The 18,872-nt window shown below is 39.7% G+C and overlaps 1 protein-coding gene across 1 annotated transcript; it reads right to left on the reverse strand.

Moving 5' to 3' along the window:
* Positions 1–853: 853 nt before the first annotated feature.
* Positions 854–18,123, reverse strand: MTCH2 (mitochondrial carrier 2). Its single transcript, XM_032488669.1, has 13 exons — positions 17,879–18,123; positions 15,576–15,660; positions 15,316–15,422; positions 11,640–11,666; positions 10,949–11,011; positions 9,383–9,440; positions 9,060–9,111; positions 8,559–8,618; positions 7,386–7,479; positions 6,599–6,646; positions 5,817–5,884; positions 4,199–4,274; positions 854–2,377 (listed from the first exon to the last, which is right to left on the reverse strand). Exons 1-13 carry the CDS (start codon positions 17,963–17,965, stop codon positions 2,291–2,293), a joined length of 912 nt encoding a protein of 303 aa, XP_032344560.1. The 5' UTR covers positions 17,966–18,123; the 3' UTR covers positions 854–2,290.
* Between the last annotated feature and the right edge of the window lie 749 nt (positions 18,124–18,872).

Consider the following 18,872-nt stretch of genomic DNA (forward strand, 5'->3'; position numbering starts at 1 on the left):
GACTATGAGAAAGCTCACAAAGAGATGGCACTGGAGGTGATTTCTAGAGTAAGAAAATTTTGCAAAGCTAGGGTATATTTCAGTAACACTAAGAAGCTGGGATACAGGACTATGTTTAAAGTTTCTTTCATTCCAAGGTTGCTTGTATAGCCTGGACTTTTACAACCACCCCAAAAGCCCCAGTAAATCCCACATTCTTCTCTTCAATCAAGCTTCAATGACCATCACATTCCCTAGAGAGAGTATTTCCTTGCACCTAGCTCAGTACTGCCAAGGTGAACCATTAGCCCAGTTTCACAAGTGCAGCTTACCAGATAATCCTTATCTAAATTTACATTACTTACATACATAATGAGCCATTTCATTATTTCCTGATTGTGTATTTTAAGAGTACCTATCTACATTTACTAGCCCCTGAATAAACTTCAGACCCTTGAGTATGTTAATACCTCATAAAACTTTATGAGGGGGGCGGGTATAACTGAAATGGTAGCGTGCTTAGCATGCATGAGGGCCTGGGTTCAATTCCCAGTACCTCCATTAAAAAAAACCCCAAACCACTAGTAATAAATAAATAAATAAATAGACCTAATGACCTCCCCCCGCCCAACGAACAAAAACAGGATCAGAGATATAGTCATATTACCCTTACTGTACTTATAGTTTGGATGCCGTTAGATTGATTGACCAGTACTTTGAATAATCCCAGGCCTTGGTGAAATTTTTGCACAGCCCAATTTATCTGGGCAAAACCAAAGCCTTGGCGCCCTCTGGCGGTAGGTGGTTCTCCTAGTCAGACAAGCTTTCCAACTAACAGGAGTGTGTGAGCACAGAAGCCACAGGATAATAAACATGGCACATTTACCTAGATCATCTTTACTGGAAGATTTTTTTGGGGGAAAAAAGTAGGTAATGCAAAACATTTTTATAGTAAAACAAATGCAGATAATATTGAATAGAATATAAAATTTACATTAGTTTGAGACAAAGAGACATCAAAGACATTCAAGGTAAGCTTCTCATGAGCTTCAGGCTATATTCCTAAACCCTGGGGGAGGGAGGAGACCCTGCATGCTCACTCTAACATTGTGGGTGCTGCTGCTTTGACAGGAAAGTAGCAAATTCCTCTGAGAAACAGCAAATTAAGTGCTTTCTCATTTGGCAACATCCCAGTGGATTATTTAAATAAGTAAAACCAAGTGTTTCCTCATTTTAGAGCATTTTAACCTGCTTTCAAAAGGCCTGAGTAAATAAGAGCTTTAGGCTTGAGGTGAAATTTTATTTCCTTCTAAAGTGATTCTCCTCCCCCCCATAAATGTGAACATGCCTGAGGGTATGACGTGGGTATGACATGCAAGGTGATTAATACCCTAAGAACCCCGTGGACTTGAGTCTGCATCACCAGACATGAAGTTACACGTACACCTTCCAAGGGTGTCATTAGGAATGAAAAATAAACTACTCACCTTCTGCAACAACATAAAGGAAACAAACATAAAAAACGGAAGAACAAAAGATTATATACAGTTAGAACCGTGTAATCATGTATTTTAGGGACTGGCAAAAACTTAGCTCTTAGAGAAGGGGGCTGATGCTGCAGTATTTGCTTTTCACATTTTATATAATAAGAATTTCTTTTGGGAAAAAAAAAAAGCCATTACGTTTCTTTCCCAAATCTTGCTTATTTTCGGTAGTTGTCCTTTTTTTGGTTGTTGGCGAAAATTTATTGCTTTGCAGTAATAGGCTGAAGGCGTGCATGTCTCATGCAGAGATTTTCGAGGGTAATTTAGCAGTATATTGTCCTTTCTTTGAAGTATGAATCAAATGTGCTTAAAAGCATTTAATGGGAGGCAGATTCTGGTGGATGATACTGAGTTTTTAGGGTCTACTAATGAGAAGGTAATTTACAACCTTCCTTATTGTTTGCCTCATTAATTTTCTTGTTTTACAGAATTATTTCTCTTCCTTCTTGGGATTGTACTCTTCATTTTACAAAACCTGAAATTAAGACTCAAATCACATGACAACTTTCCTGTATTTCGAGGTAAATGCAACTTTTTCTTTAGGTAAAACAGTCTGGAGCAAAAATGTCCCACTTCAGAATAACTAAAGGAGGAATATGTGTTTTGCTGGGAAAAAGAACAAAAAAAGGCAGACACCAAACACCTCCATTTTCCCAAGATTAAATGATTATTAAAAAAGCGCGCCACACTGTGTAGAAATCAACATTCTCTCCCATAATTCTGTGCATCGGGGACTATAGAAATGTCACTGTCCCTGCCCCACATCTTCAAATTAACATTCTCAGGTCACAACAATAAGTCTTCCCAAAGGGGACCTTCCGGAAAAACAAGCTATTTCCTCGGCTCATATTTCCCTGGAAAGAAAAAAAATACGAATAAAGTCTGTGTGAAGATGAGGTCAGCCAGTCCAAATCAGCAGAGACATCCAACTGGACATGTTTCTGGGAGACATGATTGTAATGACCAGGACAAAACTGGGAGCGTCAGTGCAGAGGGGCCATTTGTGTTCTGATTCAAGCTGAGCTTCTTGGAATTAGCAAACCATAGTTCTGCCACATGGATAAGGCAAGAATTTCGTACATATTTAGACAGAATTCCCAGTTTGGATTCTGGCTTTGTCCCTTGCTAGATTACCAAATGAGTCACTCCATATGAAGTGCTGAGAAGAGTCCTAACACGCAGAAAGTGCCAGCTTTTATTTATTTTGAATAGAATGGTCAGGTTTCTAGGGAGTACTTATAAAATCTTACAATTAAAGTCGTAACGTTGTGAGCATTAACTGAGCGGACTCTGACATCAGACAGTCTGCACAGAGATCTTGCTCTCCCAAATACAGGCTGTGTGACCTTGGTGACGTAACTGGCATTATTTAAACTGTTCGAAATCCCAGTTTCTTCATTTGTGATGTGGGACGATAAAGAATGGTACCTATTCTCATGTGGTTATTTTGGGGGTAACATGAGCTGATTCATGGGAATCTCTCAGCATGATGCCTGATACAGACAATCCCGAGCCAAGATTTGCTGTTGTCTTAAGCACTTATAGACCAAACGTTCCCTCGGTAAGGCGTCTGATACCGTAATAACTTTCTGTCTGCTTTCTTTCTATAGCAGGGGGTTAGTTACAAAGTGGGGGAAAGAAGGGCCACCTTTCCTTTTAAGTGGGGACCACAAAAGGAAACTGTCTAACAGAAAGTGTGAGACTCAGACTGGACTGTTCACGCGAGGTCTGTCCAGCAACCATCCGAGGTCCTGGCCTGGTTCGCGGAGGGGCTTGTAGGACACGATAAGCAGAAGCCCCCCAGCAGCACTTGGGCTTTTCATTCAGAGGTCAGGCTGGGAAGCCAGAGCCCCGTGAACAAAGGCCTTTCTCACATGCGTCACTAGTACTGTAATATAACACAACAAAGAGCTTTTTCATTCACTTTTTTCCATGAGCCTTTAAAAACTGCTTTTCACTTGAACCCAGCTTTCAACTGATGGGCCATTTTAAGTGATTCTGTGTTAAATTCAGCACAAAGCCAACCATCATTTTGGTTCCTAATAAAGCTTTGTCTAGATTGATCAAGAATTTTTGGTTGTAGACAAACTACTTCATAGCAGTAACAAACAATAAACTGGAGTTTGGACAAAATCATCCACTAAGACCACACAGAGTCTGGACAAAAGACTCTAGAAGTAAGAGATCAGTTCTACTAACTTCACTATGACAAATAATCTCACAAAACAACTTCTTATTTCTCAGTTTCTCCATATACTGCAGGAAAACACCTGAATATATATAAGGAGGTTTTGAAAAGTTACAAAAAAGTGAGTATGGAAAAAAATAACCTGAAATCAAGGCCATCATTTTAACAACCAGGATAAGTGTCTACCCGGACCTTATCTGTAATCTGAATATGATCACTCAAATGCCTCCTAGATCACATCGAGGGATCTTACTTCTTTAGCACCTGTTCTGATGATTCCTAAGCAGCACATTTTCCTACTGTGCCAGAGGTGACACACGGAACTTGAGTGAACGTAAAGGGTACATTAATTCGTAGCTAAAGGATAACATACAAGAATTAACCCGGGATTCCAGAGACATTTAAGAAAACAAACAAAACAAAATAAACTATGAGGAAGGGGTAGAGAGGGAAGGAGGGAAGGAGGGAGAGAGGATGAGAGAAGTACCTCTTTTTGTAGCATGCACCAGCAATCTATCCAAGAATTATATACTGGGGAGTAGGGAGGGCATCCACCAGCAAGCCTGAAACAGGAAAAAGATGAGCTGTTGAAGTTAATGTTTACAAAACACTCTCTCAAGAGTACAATGAATCTTTGTCAAAAATATTCTGCATAAGGGAGGAGGGCATAGCTCAGTGGTAGAATGCATGCCTAGCATGCACAAGGTCCTGGGTTCAATCCCCAGTACCTCCATTAAAATAAATAAATAAACCTAATTACCTCCCCCCAAAAACAAACAAACAACAATATTCTACATAGAAGGTTCCCTGAGAGGCAATTTTAGTTCTAATGACATCCTCTACTGGAGCAGGGGAAGGACCGAGCATCCAAAAGGGTTCTCCCTCCCTTACATTTAGGTTTTGAATCAATGAACAGAAGAGGGGTAGGGTTAGCTCAGTGGCAGAGCGTATGCTTAGTAGGCACAAGGTCCTCGGTTCAATCCCCAGTACCTCTATTAGACATAAACATAACCAACTGCCCCAATAATATTAAAAAAAAAATTAAAGAAATAAACAGAAACTTCAATCAGTTGTGTCTTTTCTAACACATCTCATTTTCAATTGGTGGACACATGAAATTCTAGAACACAGTAATTATATGATTAAAGAGCAGGGAAAGGGGACTTAAAAGCTAAGTGTATTCAAAAGACTCCAAACATGACAGTGGATATAAACAGTGGCTCTTAGTCAGGTTCAACCATAAGCATTTCCTCTCTAAAAAACTGTAAATAATAATAATGATACATTTAACTCATCCTTCAAGTCTGCTCTGGACTAAAATGTGGCAGCTGCTTCATAAATCACAAAACGAACAGAATGTAACATGATATGAAATACCATAACAATGCTGAAAACTCCACACGACTCTCTATTTGACATCTTGTTTGAAAACGACATGTCTAGTGGCATACTGTGGCAGGTACACTTTTGTTACAGAGTTCTGAACTAAATCAAGAGGCAAAGCTTCTGTCCAATCTAGTAGTTGCTAGGCACCTAGAAGCTGGAAATCAGTGGTGTCCATCACCACACCCAACCCCTTCTCGACCAGCACATGAAAGGCTGAGAAACTTTCCATTCTCCACTCAAATTTCCTACTTTTCTCTCTTTAAAACTCATTTTCTCCATGAAGCCCCTAGGAAAAACAGGTATAGGATGTCATTCAATCCCTGATATACCATTTTGTAACTTTCATAAAAGAGGGAAAAGATTTAAAATAAAGGAAAGAAAAAATATTATAAAATAAAATAAAGATGTGAACATAGAGTAATTTGATAATTATCCCACCCATTTTAGAAAAGAACCTACACTACTGGCAAGTGCGTATTATTTATAAGCACTTGAGAAATATTATTTATGCGCTCTCCATTCCAAAAAAGGGTGCGAACTGGCTGCTTATAATATAAATTGATGGCACTGCTGGTACATGGGGCAGACTAAGAAAAAAACTAGGAAATCTAGCAATAGCATCAACTCTACCTTTCTCCCCCCAAATGTCTACTGGGACTGCTCTAACCGTCAGGCATATAGGCAGCCAACTACTAAGATGAGAAAGGCAAGGCACTCACCCACAGTTGTTGACAGCCATAAGATTGGAGACAAGCACAAAGGGATAGGTCAACATACTGGCAAAAAACTGTAAAAGAATAAAAAGACCACTAAGTTCCCAGGTCATTCCTAGTCTTCTTTATTCTTCTTCCTCTCTCTTAGTCCTAGTGCCACTGTGGCTTTCTCAGCATCCAAGGAGAGACTACATGACACATTTTGGAGCCTAGAGATGCTTCCACCTTTTAACATAATATTACATGCAACATTTTAATGAAAGACCAGGAGACTTCTCTTATTCTGTGACTGAGTCCTCATTCAAATAAAACCAAACTTCATTATTTAAGAGAAAAGGTTAAATACAACTAAATACAATGAAGCATTCCAAAATATCCCTGAAGAAAATAAAACAGGTGCATCTTTCCAAAGACAATGGGAACTACTTCAGAAGTCTATTCCTGGAAGACTCCATATGATTAAAGAGGGTGACATTTCCAGATTGGATCAGCAGGATGCGGTGAGCAGCAGGCCTGAGACGCAGGGGCAGCCGTGATGAGAAATGCCCATACACCTGCTCTGAAGGCTGAACACCACCAAACTGTGTGGGCTTATTACTCTTACTGTGATGCAAGGATCTGGGTTCTTCTTACCGCTGACTAACATTAACAAATTTGAGAGACTTTCCTGCGAGACAGCTGGTTGATTTAAAGCAGTGATGACACAGGCCAAATTTAAAAGAGAAGAAAAGAAAACAAACCTATTCCTTAAAGGTTAAGAGGATTAAAAAAAAAAAAACAAAACTCACTCCTGTGACAGCTTGGGAATAACTCTTCATTTCATTCATGGTGGAAACCTAAAACAGGAAGAAAGTCTTTATTAGAATGAGCAAGAAGATTAAGCTGATATTAATGCTAATTGTCTCCAACCATACTAATATAGTCTCTCTCTATTTCGAGAATGGACTTCCACATCCTAGAACTACTGTCCTGGGAAACCACACTTACGGTCTACTGAGGGACAAGTCTTACCTCCAGACACACCTAGCTGTGTACCAGACGCTGTGGAGAAGATCGGCCTCTATACTCAGGAAACCTAGCACACGGATTTAGTCCGACCCCCGGGTGTGTTCTAGCTCCCACAGGCCATGGGGCTGCCCGTGTACAAAGAGGCCCACAACTGCTAAGGCTGCAGAAACATTGCTTTGAGGGAAGGCTGATTCTCAAACCCCTACCGGCTGCAGTTTCTAGAAGACCCAGTACAGGAGTCCCCTTAACACTTCAGATTAGACGGACACCCCGATTACACTATAAAACTGCACTGCTTCATAGTGTCCTCCAAAATTAGGTACTGATAAAGTAATTTCCTTGTAGAACGGAGACAGGCTCCCTCTGCCACACCCTAGAGATCCTCTGGGTGCATTTCTCTACGGTAAACAGGTAAAATGGTCATTCCATTAAAAACTTGACTATTAGCATCTAGCTATTAATGAGTCTGGCACACAGCCAACTGCCATCTGACTTCAAAGCTAACCTAGCTGCCGGCTGACTACAATGAAGCCAGCACCTGCACAGCTCATCAAAGGCACAACCTACCCCACTGTCCAGTGCATAGGTGTTGACGAGGTAGGCCAGCGAGTTACAGAGCCATAAAGAAATGATGTCACCTAGCAGGCGAGGAATAAGACCCCTACATGAAGAAACAATAAAAAGAACCAAAAAATGGGAATAGTAAGAAGATAATCCACTCAATACAAACACTTCTCAAAGTATTAGATTTCAAAACATTCTAGAGAATTGAAAAGACATCAAATACCAGAATCTAACCAGTTCATTCTAGTTAATATAATTGTACTTGAGGCTAATCTCTAATGACTTTCATTCTCACTTTAAAAATCCAAGTCGGCTATACCCTTCTAAGCTATGGCCAATGGCTCACCTTACTGTAAGCAGGGAGGCCAAACATTTGCCTACTTCAAAGAGACTTACATATGATTTTTGCTTAACTACTTGATATTCAAATTTGATAGTGCAAAATATGAGAAACATTGCAAAATGAGAAAGGCCCAAACACAGATACAAGGGAGAGACGTCAAAGACGTTCTCCCAGGGCCTGGGTAATCTAGGTGAGGCAGTGTGGAACAGTGCGATGAACATGACCTCACAGGCTGAAGACAAAGATAAATAAAAACCCAATTACCTCCCACCAAAATAAAAAAAAATAATAAACAAGGTAAATCCAAGGGAATGAATATAGCATTCTCTTAGGATAAGGAAGATACAGTTAGATGAGTTCCCCATTTTTCAAAAATTCACTTTCCTCATTTTATCAACTATACATAGTTGAGAACTTACTATAAGGGTAGAAACTTGGAATGAATTTATTTGTTAAAAGAAGAAACAAAACTCACATTTCATATAGTTTGTTTTTGTTTCAGGGAGAGGTAATTCGGTTTATTTATTTACTTATTTATTTTAATGGAGGTACTGGGGACTGAACCCAGGACCTCCTGCATGCTCAGTACGTGCTCTACCACTGAGCTATACCCTCCTCCCCAAACCCTTATCTCAAACGTTTTGGGTGTTCAGAACAAAAGTCCGGGATCTTTACAAGAGAATTTAAGTCACAGGGGCCTAAATAGAGCTTAACACAGAGTAAACTCAGAGGGTACATTTTCCCCAAGGATTAAACAAAGAGTCATGCCCTCATTCTCATTAAAGCTTTCCACTCTCACAAAAATCACCCACACAAATCAGTAGTTTACTCACGCAAAAAATCCTAGGATGCCTTCTTCCCGATAGATAGTTACTATGGAGTCACAAAGTCCACTAGGTTCAGAAGAAGGAAAGGCAAAATACATTAAGATTATTTTGGAGTTATTAAAAAAAAAAAAACAGTGTTCAATTACCACTCTGACAAGGTCAAATTTACATTCCCCATGCAGCCCTTTCTACCACCCTCACTCTGCAAAGACAGCTGGATTTGGAGACAGAAGTGGAGATATTACTATCTAAGGGTGTAATCACATGGAGTCAGGGTGAATTTTGGCTTCGGTGGCTCTGCAACTTACTGAGAGCCTGGGTAGGTTCCTAAAAGTGTCTGGGCCCTTTTCTTCTATTTTACTGTTTTTTCTGTGTGTGTGGTCAAATGATATAAGATATATGAATTTGTTTTGTAAACCCCAAGGCATCATAAAAATGTGAAGTATTATTATTCAATTCTTTGGCTTCAACAGAGCTCCTTGAACACTTGAAAACAAAAACACTTACCAGTACTTGGATTCTCTGCCAATGAATTGTACCATAGATCTCAGAGTGATCACTGTAGAACATAGAGAAAAAACTTTTTAAAGCTATATTGAGATAAATTTTGATAGCCCTGAAAAAAAAAAAAAAGTTTTTCCACCTAAAGATACTTTGCTATTTGGATAAATTAGGTAAAAGCCAAAACAAGGAAGCAAAACAGAAAACAAAAGCCACGCAGGCAAGGGACTTTAGTGAACTCCCACGTCAACCGATCTAAGTAGTCAGGAGAGATCATGTTATAAAAGAAAGATAAAAAATCAGATTTCAGGTATCAACTGCAAACATACCGTGGAAGGGATGTGTGATGAGGGTAGCAGCAGAACGAGCCATCATCTCTCGAGTTGTCTAGGAACAATCAACACACACTTCTGAAATCTAAATAAATGACACTCAAATTCCTGTGAGCAGTCATGTGGGTGGACACTGCAGAATGAGGAAGTGAGCGACCAGCACTCCTGTCCTGGAGTCAGGAATCGGGAATACAACACACAGACACCACATAGTACACTGGCATTCTAGCACGGCTCTCACTTGTGGATTTCAATGTTCTGTTACAGTTACTTCTCAAAATTTCTCTGCAAAGCAGATTTCTGTTATCACCTCAATTTTACAGATAATAAAAACAAAAGCAAAGAAACAGAAGGTCACCAGCAACCAGTAACCTAGCTGGAATAAAATTATGAGGCCTGTATTAGATTAGTGAGCTGCTCCCTCATTGTGAACGATTTCAGAGACTCTGATATCTATACTAGGCAAACATCAGGCTCTGTTTAATCTGTATCAACATCTCAAGGAGAACAGAATGATTTTGTTTTGTTTTTTGACCACAATCCCAAAACTGTGCAGTATCTCAGAGCTGCTATATTTATCCTAGTTTATCGTTCTTGTCCAGGACTTGCTAAAGAGGTGAGTAAAAGACAAAATTCAATCACAGTCCTTGGAGGTGGGCTGTTAAATATAGCAGGTCTGTTACTCATTTTTTGCATTTAAACATTATCTTCGGTCACTCAGTTAAGAGATTGCTCACCCCTTACTCCAATGGTAGTTTTCAGAACTTATGGGACAGGATGAACTAAATGAAGTTAAGAAAATATAAAATGCATATTAATAAATGTATCTCTACTTTTTTTTTTGGTGGGGGGAGGTAATTAGGTTTACTTATTTATTCTTAGCGGAAGTACTGGGGATTGAACCCAGGACTTCATGCATGCTAAGCATGCACTCTACCACTTGAGGTATACCCTCTCCCCCTGTATCTCTACTTCTGAAGAAAATCACTTCATGAAAATTTACAGAAAACCAAGTTGACTCATATGATGTCTAGACCTACAGCAATACTTGTTTGGTAATATGTATTTTGGCTGGCAGCTTTTACTGAAAAATTATGACCTCACTACAGACAATTAGACAATGTAAACACTACGAGTAAAAGAGTATTATTAAGTCAGGCATGCAGCAAACTCTAATAGCAGAAGACAGGAGTGGGAATCGGGCAATGAGGACATTCCAAAGTCAGAATGATACTGTACAAGCATTTCTGGATATATAATATCCAGCTGACAAAGGGCCTGGTCACTATTTTAACAATTTTGGGCCAGAGATTTTCAACTCTGTTATAAGAGGTTTCAGTAGAAACCTCTTCAATTTTAAAGATGAAACAAATGGGCAAAATATGATTCCTTGAAATGCATCTATTCCAAACAGCAAGCAATGTTCTACATGCAGTAAAGCCCAAATTAAATTGAAGGTCTAATTTCATTTGGAACAGACAGTGAACATACAGGCCGGATGATCCTGATTCCATAACTGCCACCTGCATTTGCTCTGAATTAGGGACGTCATAATCATCTTACCTCCTTGATAACTCGGTCAAAGGAAGATGAAACTTCTTTCTGTACATTTCCAGATCCTGACTCCTGGAAATTAAAATGAAAGAAGACAGACATCTTGATGGTATTTATTTATTTATTTATTTGGAGATTTAGTTTATGTATTTTTAGAGGAGGTACTGGGGATTGAACCCAGGACCTCACGCATGCTAAGAATGCAGTCTACCACTTGAGCTATACACTTCCCCCTTTAAAAATTTTTTTAATTAAAAAATTAAATTAAATTAAAAATTAAATTTAAAAAATTAAATTTTAATTAAATTAAATGTTAATTAAATTAACTTAAAATTTAATTTAAAAATTTTTTAAATGGCTTGTTCAACTATTTTATTTTTTAAAAAATGTACTTATTATTTTTTCATCTTTTTTGGGGGGAAGGTAATTAAGATATTCATTTCTTATTTTTTTAATGGAGGTACAGGGGATTGAACCCAGGACCTCAGGCATGCTAGGCATGCACCTTACCACTGAGCTATACCCTCACCCCCTTGATGGTTTTAAATAGAACTGTTCAAACTGGTGGCCACCCTGTATATCAACACTCTCTGAGGTGAAAGAGAAACTGACTGCTTGTCCCTTCTCCTAAAGAGGACCAAGGAGCAACAATAACTCACAGGGGAAATGAGCTCATGCGTACAAATTGGTTCCAACATACCTCCACCTTGTCACATTCCTGGTAATGCTACAAAGGAAGAGAAAAGAAAGGATGATTAGGGCTACCACAGTGTTACTGAGACAGGATGTAAAATGAAAACTCTATTGATTGGCAGAAATTAAAAATAGTTGGTTTTTTTTTTTTGGCTATAAAACCCCAATTAACTTCTATTTCTAACTAATCAACTGGAAATAAGTATCTCTAAGACAATCCTGTTGCTAAGTTTAACATATTGATTATTCAGCTCCTAAAATACGCTCATCTAAAAGAAGAAAAAGGAAAACAAAACAAAAATCCAAGAACATTATTTACTAAACATACACACATAACAGAAAATAAATTGGTAAAAACATAGCCTAGCACTAAGGCTGTGGAAAAACCCTCAGGGTTTTTCATGGAAAAAGCCAGTCCAATACCAAATTAGGGCAAGACTCTTTTCTTCACTGTACAAAGAACAGAGAATTGGTGCTAAGTCTGAATAGCTGAAATTGCCTGGCTTTTCCTTTTGTATCTGACTCTGTTTCTAAACCACACATTAGAAAAGAGAGCATGAATATACCACCAGAGCTGAGACCATACTGGCAGAGGAAATATTTGTGGGATATTTCAGAAATAGAAGATGGGCGAGGTGACATACAAGAACCAGACAACTGACCTCCTAGCCATAACCAGGTTTTAAAAATAGACAACACTGTCTTTTGTGAAAAGAATTATGTTTTTTAAAAAAATCAGAGGCAAGAGAACAAACATCATGATTAAGTAAAATGATGGGTTTTGGTCAGCTTCCAGGTCTTTGGCCAGAATTAATTCTAACAGTTTCAGGTGTGTTTAAAATTCTAACTCATTTCTAGACTTTGGTTTCATTCCATTAATAAAATTTTCTACCTGTCTCTTTTACATTATTCTGAACAGATTTGAATTTAATTCTTGTTTGGATATACAGAACTCTTTCCTACAAAGGCTAACAGTTTCATCAGCCCTGAACTGGACTTTCCTCTTGACTGTATGAGCTGCTTGTGACACTAAGTGTAGAACCAATGCCCTGTTCTATTTCATTTGTCTGCGTGTGAAACACGTATTCCAGATACCTGGTTATGTCAAGTTTGTCGTACTTTTCCTTTACATGAAGGAATTTGGTCTTAAGCAGTAATTTCATTCTTGTTCTAAGTCTATATGTAAACCTCTTTGAATCACATGACAATTGTTTTTTCCACATGAAAATTTAAACCTCACTTGGGTAACAGCTATTCTTCCACTGAGCCAGAGCACGGGGTGACCGAAAAAGAGAGTAGTAATCAACCCACCAAGCACATGGGCCCACTGACACTCCATCACCCTGACCCATGGGGCCCCTGAAATGGTGCTTCTACATTCCGGCCCCAGGCATGACGACCGGAGTAAGCATAATGGATGAGAAAAGGACTGAGGGGTGAAGCAGCTTCCACATGAGGAACCGACTAGAAAACCTCTCCAATTCAATTCAATGAAGTCTGAAGACAGTTTAAAACCCAAGCCAACTAGATCATGAAATTGTTTAACAAAATCATGATTTGTTCATTAAATGATAAAACAGTAGAATTGGGACAACATTAAAGCCTTAAAAGGTACATGAAGGGTTATCTGAGTACTACTGAAAATAAACAGTTCGAAGAAAGAGAGAGAGAGAAAGAGAGAAAGGGAGGGAGGGAGGGAGGAAGGAAGGAAGGAAAATGCAAACAACAAACAAAACTATACTGAAGTCAAGATCACACGTGACTTTTTAGAAGAGGATCCACATGCCCCTATTCTAAAGGAGGCACTTCAGAAAGGCTTGAGACAACAGGAATCTCCTGGAATACCAGATTATCAAGGAAGGATGAAGGTTAAGTTGGGTAGGCTCAGAAGTCCAGATTCCACAGTTGCCCTATGAGAATGTGAAGAATCCTAGGAAGCAAATTACCCCTCTAGGACAACTATGTCCTGAGCTAGATCTTCCTCCAAAAAGGCTCCAGACTCTGGCAGACTTTTTGAATCTGCAGACTTCAGAAGCTTTAAAACAGCTTAAATTGATAAAGCACATGGTCCGTCATCTTCATAAATAAGAGTCCAGTGGAAATGTGAAGATGTGCTTGATGATAGAAGAACAGCTGGCTCCACCATAGTTCTGCTGTTTCACAACCAGAATCCAAACATTCTCAAGAACCCCAGGGGCATTTTATGGTCCAGACTTCCAATGGTCCCCGTTCTTTGGAAAACATACACTGACATTCCTCAAAAGTTTGCTTCATCAAGTAATTTCCTGGACCCAACATGTTCTCCATTTACACTGAGAAATTATTCTCCCCCAACTGTTGGATTTTTGAACGTATATGAAAATTTTGAAGATAAATGTGACCCACTCTTAGGGTTAGTTAAGTCTTAAAATTAAAAAAAAAAAATCCATGGCAAAAAAAAAAAAAGAAAGAAAAGAAAAGAAAAGAAAAGAAACAGTTTGTAAGTAAACATTTGGAATTTAGCTCATCTAATTAGGTTGAAAGTATTATACAGATTTGGTTAGCACACACTGCTACATTTCTGAGAGCCACAGCACAGAAGATAACATACCCTTGGTGCCAGTAGAAGACAGAATAATGAACTAAAAAACCCATTAGTTTTAGATTCTCAACCATATTCATGCTGAACAACCTTCCTATGGACTGTTCTAAATGGTACAGAATTTGTATTCATAATACATTTATAAATATAGCAAAGGGCAATTCTGTTTGACCTACATTGTAACTGACTGGTGCAAATGAGAAACCAGTACAATCAAAATTATAAGCTTTAGCATTTGAAGTTAAAAGAAGCTGGCAAAACAAAAAGATCACTAAGAAAGAAATGTAATTTTGATGTTTTTAGAAACACTTTATGAAACATCTCAAACGTACAGAAGAATTAAGAAAATATTTCACCTATGCATCCGCCATCAAGGTTAGATTTTGCCCTTTATGCTTAAGATTTCTTGCCTTTGTAAAATAAAACGCCACACATATAGCTTAAGTTCCACCCCTCATTTCTTCCCCCTTAAAAAAAAACCAAACTTCTAAATGTATGCAATACAACACATGTACAGAAAGAGCACACAAAATACAAATGCACAAGGTAACAAATAATTAAATGGCAAATATCCATATAGCCATGATCCAGATGAAGGAAAATCACTTCCACTACCTTAGAACCTACCCCATGCACAGTCCCTCTTCCTCTTCCCACAAAGACAGACTACCCTGACCTTTTAAGTTTATCTTGATAAATTAAAAAAAAAAAAAGTTTGTAACAGAAAACATTTTACTAGGAGAAACACTAGACATAAGAGGAAAATAACTTTAAGAAGAAATGGGTGTTTTAACCAGTTTCTATCCTCCTTCAAAGAAAGAAAATGAGCTATACAGGTGCTCAAATAAGTGTACATAATTTCTGCTCAGAACTGGTCCAGACGAAGAACATTGGGTAGCTCAAATAAAATTACTTCACTTTGGACAAATTCTCCCTGCTCCCCAGGAAAGAATTAAGAATGGGTATTTCAAGTAAATCTTTTTCAAGAGGAAGAAAGGCCATAGCTATAAATATGTCTCTGAAAGTGCTCTGGATCAGTAGAACAAACTGTGCATAATAGGTAATCTCAATCTATGGGAAGAGGGATTGATTTTCTTCTTACCTGTAAAACTTTACCATGGACCACAGTTCCAAGGACCCCTGAGCACAGTCTTGGAGTTAAGCCCGTGAACAAGCCACGCTTCCCGTCGATGCTCGCAATGTGCTGAGCTAAGAACACAAGTCAGAGGTTCACATTCTGGTTGAAAGAAATGATTACATAAAAATTTCAAGGAAACATGCTTTCTATATATTTTCTTTCAGTTAACTCCTGCCTATCGCAGTCCTCAGTGTCATCCAGCTCCAAATAAATCAGACACTCACCGTAACAAAAGAGACCAGGAAGCTGACATACTTGCCGCCCAAAAATATTTCGTCCTATTGTTGGAGGAAGAGGCTCATATCCCACCTTTAAAAACAAGAGAATATAGCAATACTAAGCAGCAGTCTCAGAAATGCCTTGGTTGTAAGGTCTTGAATAAAGAACAAAATTATTTTTTCCCTTAGCTTTTAAACACATAATTTAATAACTTCGTAAAAGGAACTTCTCTCTTTTAAATAAAGGGCTATGTAACCACACAAATAGATCATGTAGACAGTGACACGGGACCCATCGCAGAACACTGGACACACCTGTCTTCACTAAGGAACCAAATCTTTTTCTTTTAAGGAACCAAATTTTTAACATGAGTTAAAATGCAGTGTAGTTCCAAAACAGCGATGAAGGATCATCCTTGCCAGTTTTTTTTGTTTTTTTTTTTAATTTTGTCACTTGATTAAGACTGGCTTCAATAAACTCCAAGTTTTCCTCTGGTTCAAATTTTACAATGCAAACCATGTAGCTGAGATGGACTAATATCAAACTGAAAATAGAATAAGGAAACTTTTGTGTTAGGAAAGCTGCAGTTTACTGAGGAGGCTCAAAAATCTAGCACATTTTAAATATCTGGACAAAGTGAGAAAACTAAGCCAGCATCAACTTCATATCTGGCTAGCAGGACACTTAAAAGGCAAATGCAGATACAGCTGGATAATTCATTTGGGAAATAATTACAAGTGCATGTTAAAGGGACAGACTGTCATGAATAACCTAATGAAGGCCATTTTAGAATTAATGCCATCATTTTATTTCTACGGTAATATTCAAACTCTTTAGTGCCAAAGGAATGCTTTAGAGAATGAACACTGTTGGAAGTGGTTTTGACTCTACTGCTGTGATTCTTAACTTGTTCAATTAAATAACTCCTGGCTGAACTCCCTGAAAGTGTTACCATGCAACTCTTTTAAAAACTGAGTATTTGGGAATTTCACCAAAACTCGAGACACTTGCCAACACAAGGATGTTATGCAATGAGGATTAAGGATATTTAAGTTTTTGAGGCAAGAGCTCTGAATATCACTAGAAAACCTTGCCTCTTTAAGTACTGAACAGTGGGCTTATATCAGATTTACTGCAAAATGCTGTTACCTCAGATACTATTGAGCTACAAATGTGTCAATACTGTTTTAGATGTCACAATACATTTCAAAGATTTTTTCCTTAATCTAAATTACTTATTTCTCAATAGCTTTTTACATACAGATTCTGAATCCACACGGGTCAACTCAACAACACATAAGACAGATTAGAATCATCAACTCAAAAAGAAGTAATGGGGACCTCCCTAGTGTCCTGCATATTTTGACAGAAAAGTAGATGGTGAGGATAGGGGTTCTAGAAACTGCTCCCTTCCTTGGTACAACATATGATGTAATTATGTCAACTCTTAAGTTTAAAAAATGAATGACATGCCCATCACAGGGAAATTTACAAAGACAACTGAAAGTACTATCTAATAGTTGATCATTAGCTAAAACCTGGCACATTTGCCTGTGAATATAAAATACCACTTAAGAATTATTTCACAGTAGGTTAGAAACTAATATATATACTTAAACTGGCTAAATGTCTTTCAGCTGAACTGATTTCCAGCTCTGACAGATGTGATTTTCATTGTCATGGGCCACATGGGCTGCTGTTGGAAAGCGCTCGGTGGATCCTTCCGAAATTTGACTCAGCAACCACTTCATTATCACTTCTGAATGAGCTCCTTGTGTTTCTCTGGGTATCTAGTGCTAAAATCTCAGAACAGAATAGCAGCAGTAACAGTAGGGGGAAAAAAAGGAGAAAAGAAAACCTCATAAAATGTTGGCTCCCCTCTAATTTCAAATTTGTGTTCAAACAGATTTCCTGTCTTGCGTTTGGGGCCCGGGAGGAGAGATGAATGATAATTCCAGAGGGACGGAGAGGGGAGGGTTGGGAAGTCCGTGGTGGCGCCCGGCCAGGATCAACCTCAGAAAAGGAAAAACAAAGTTCAGGGGAGCCACCGGCCACGGCAGGGCAGGGCGGCAGTTGGCTACGGGAAAGGAGAGGGCCTCCCAGCGAAACTCTGGAAGGCCCACGGGCAGTGGAAGCTCCGCGGACGGTGGAAGTTGTCCCTGCGGGGAAGGAAGGGACAGGCAGCAAAGAAGGAGCAGCATCTCGGGAGACTGAGGGCCTGGGAAGGTTGGAGCCGGTCCTCACGCGCCGTGGGCAGCGGCGATCTAACAGGGCGCCGGGCGGGGTAGGGAATGGCGACGACTCATACCTGGATGAGCACCTTCACGTACATGAGCGGCTGGGACAGGATGGTGAGACCGGAGCCCAGGAGCACCTGACTGGCCGCGTCCGCCATGATGGCACCCGCGGACGGACAGACGGACGGAGCCACCAAGCGACCGAGCCGGTCCGGGATCACGTGCCAGGGCCGCCGGCTTCACTGGCCCGCCCGCGGTGCGCGCGCACCCACGCACCGGCTCGCGCCTCGCCGCCCAGTCCCCGCCCACCGCCCCGCCCCGAGAAACGGCAGGCGCTCGCGAGCGGGCGCAGCGGGAGGCGCGGGGCTTACGGACCCGGGGCGCATGCGTCTAGTGGATGGGATCCGCGCCCTCCACTAGGAACGGCGGTTTCTCCTGCGCTTGCGCAGGCCGGAAGCAGCCCCGCGGTGAAGAATGGGCGTGGCAATGAGGGAGTGACCCTGACAGCAAAGGCAAGGTCAGAGGATTAGACAGAATTGAAAAAGATCCTTCGCGGTTCTTCGCCTCTGCACTAGGCCTTTTGGCATCAGCAACGTAACAGACAAAAGGTATTCAGTATCAGAACCAGAAACAATCTAATGGTCAACAAAAAGTAGATAAGTCTGAATAATAAATCCATCGGGGGTTGCTATACATGCACTCATTCATTCAGTTCTTGTTAACTTCTCGGAAATGCCTTCTTCTGACCTCTATTTAAGTTTACCTCCCCTTGAGGGTAGGGTACAGCTCAGTGGTAGAGTGACTGTTTAGCATGCAGTAGGCCCTGGGTTCAATCCCCAGTACCTCCATTAGTAAATAAATTAGCAAGCCTAATAACCTCCCCCCAACACACAAAATTTTTTTAATAAAATAAATTTACCTCCCCTTTGTTTCCTACCACATCGTCCTGCAACACTTATAATTGTGTGCAATTTATCTTTTTGTCTCTTCCACCAGAAAGTAAGCCCCGTGAGTTCAGGAGACGGCACAGCCTTTGTTCCTTGTGTTTTCAGTGCCTGGCATATA

This window comes from Camelus ferus, chromosome 10, assembly GCF_009834535.1.
Source record: "Camelus ferus isolate YT-003-E chromosome 10, BCGSAC_Cfer_1.0, whole genome shotgun sequence".
NCBI lineage: Eukaryota > Metazoa > Chordata > Mammalia > Artiodactyla > Camelidae > Camelus > Camelus ferus.

Excerpts from the sequence above, each read along its gene's own strand:
- MTCH2 (XM_032488669.1), bottom strand. The coding sequence starts at position 17,965 with ATGGCGGACGCGGCCAGTCAGGTGCTCCTGGGCTCCGGTCTCACCATC. Across the intron at positions 15,423-15,575 it reads TCCTGGTCTCTTTTGTTACG|CTCAGCACATTGCGAGCATC; the intron begins GTGAGTGTCTGA and ends TTGTGTTCTTAG. Across the intron at positions 9,112-9,382 it reads CATCACACATCCCTTCCACG|TGATCACTCTGAGATCTATG; the intron begins GTATGTTTGCAG and ends TATGTTCTACAG.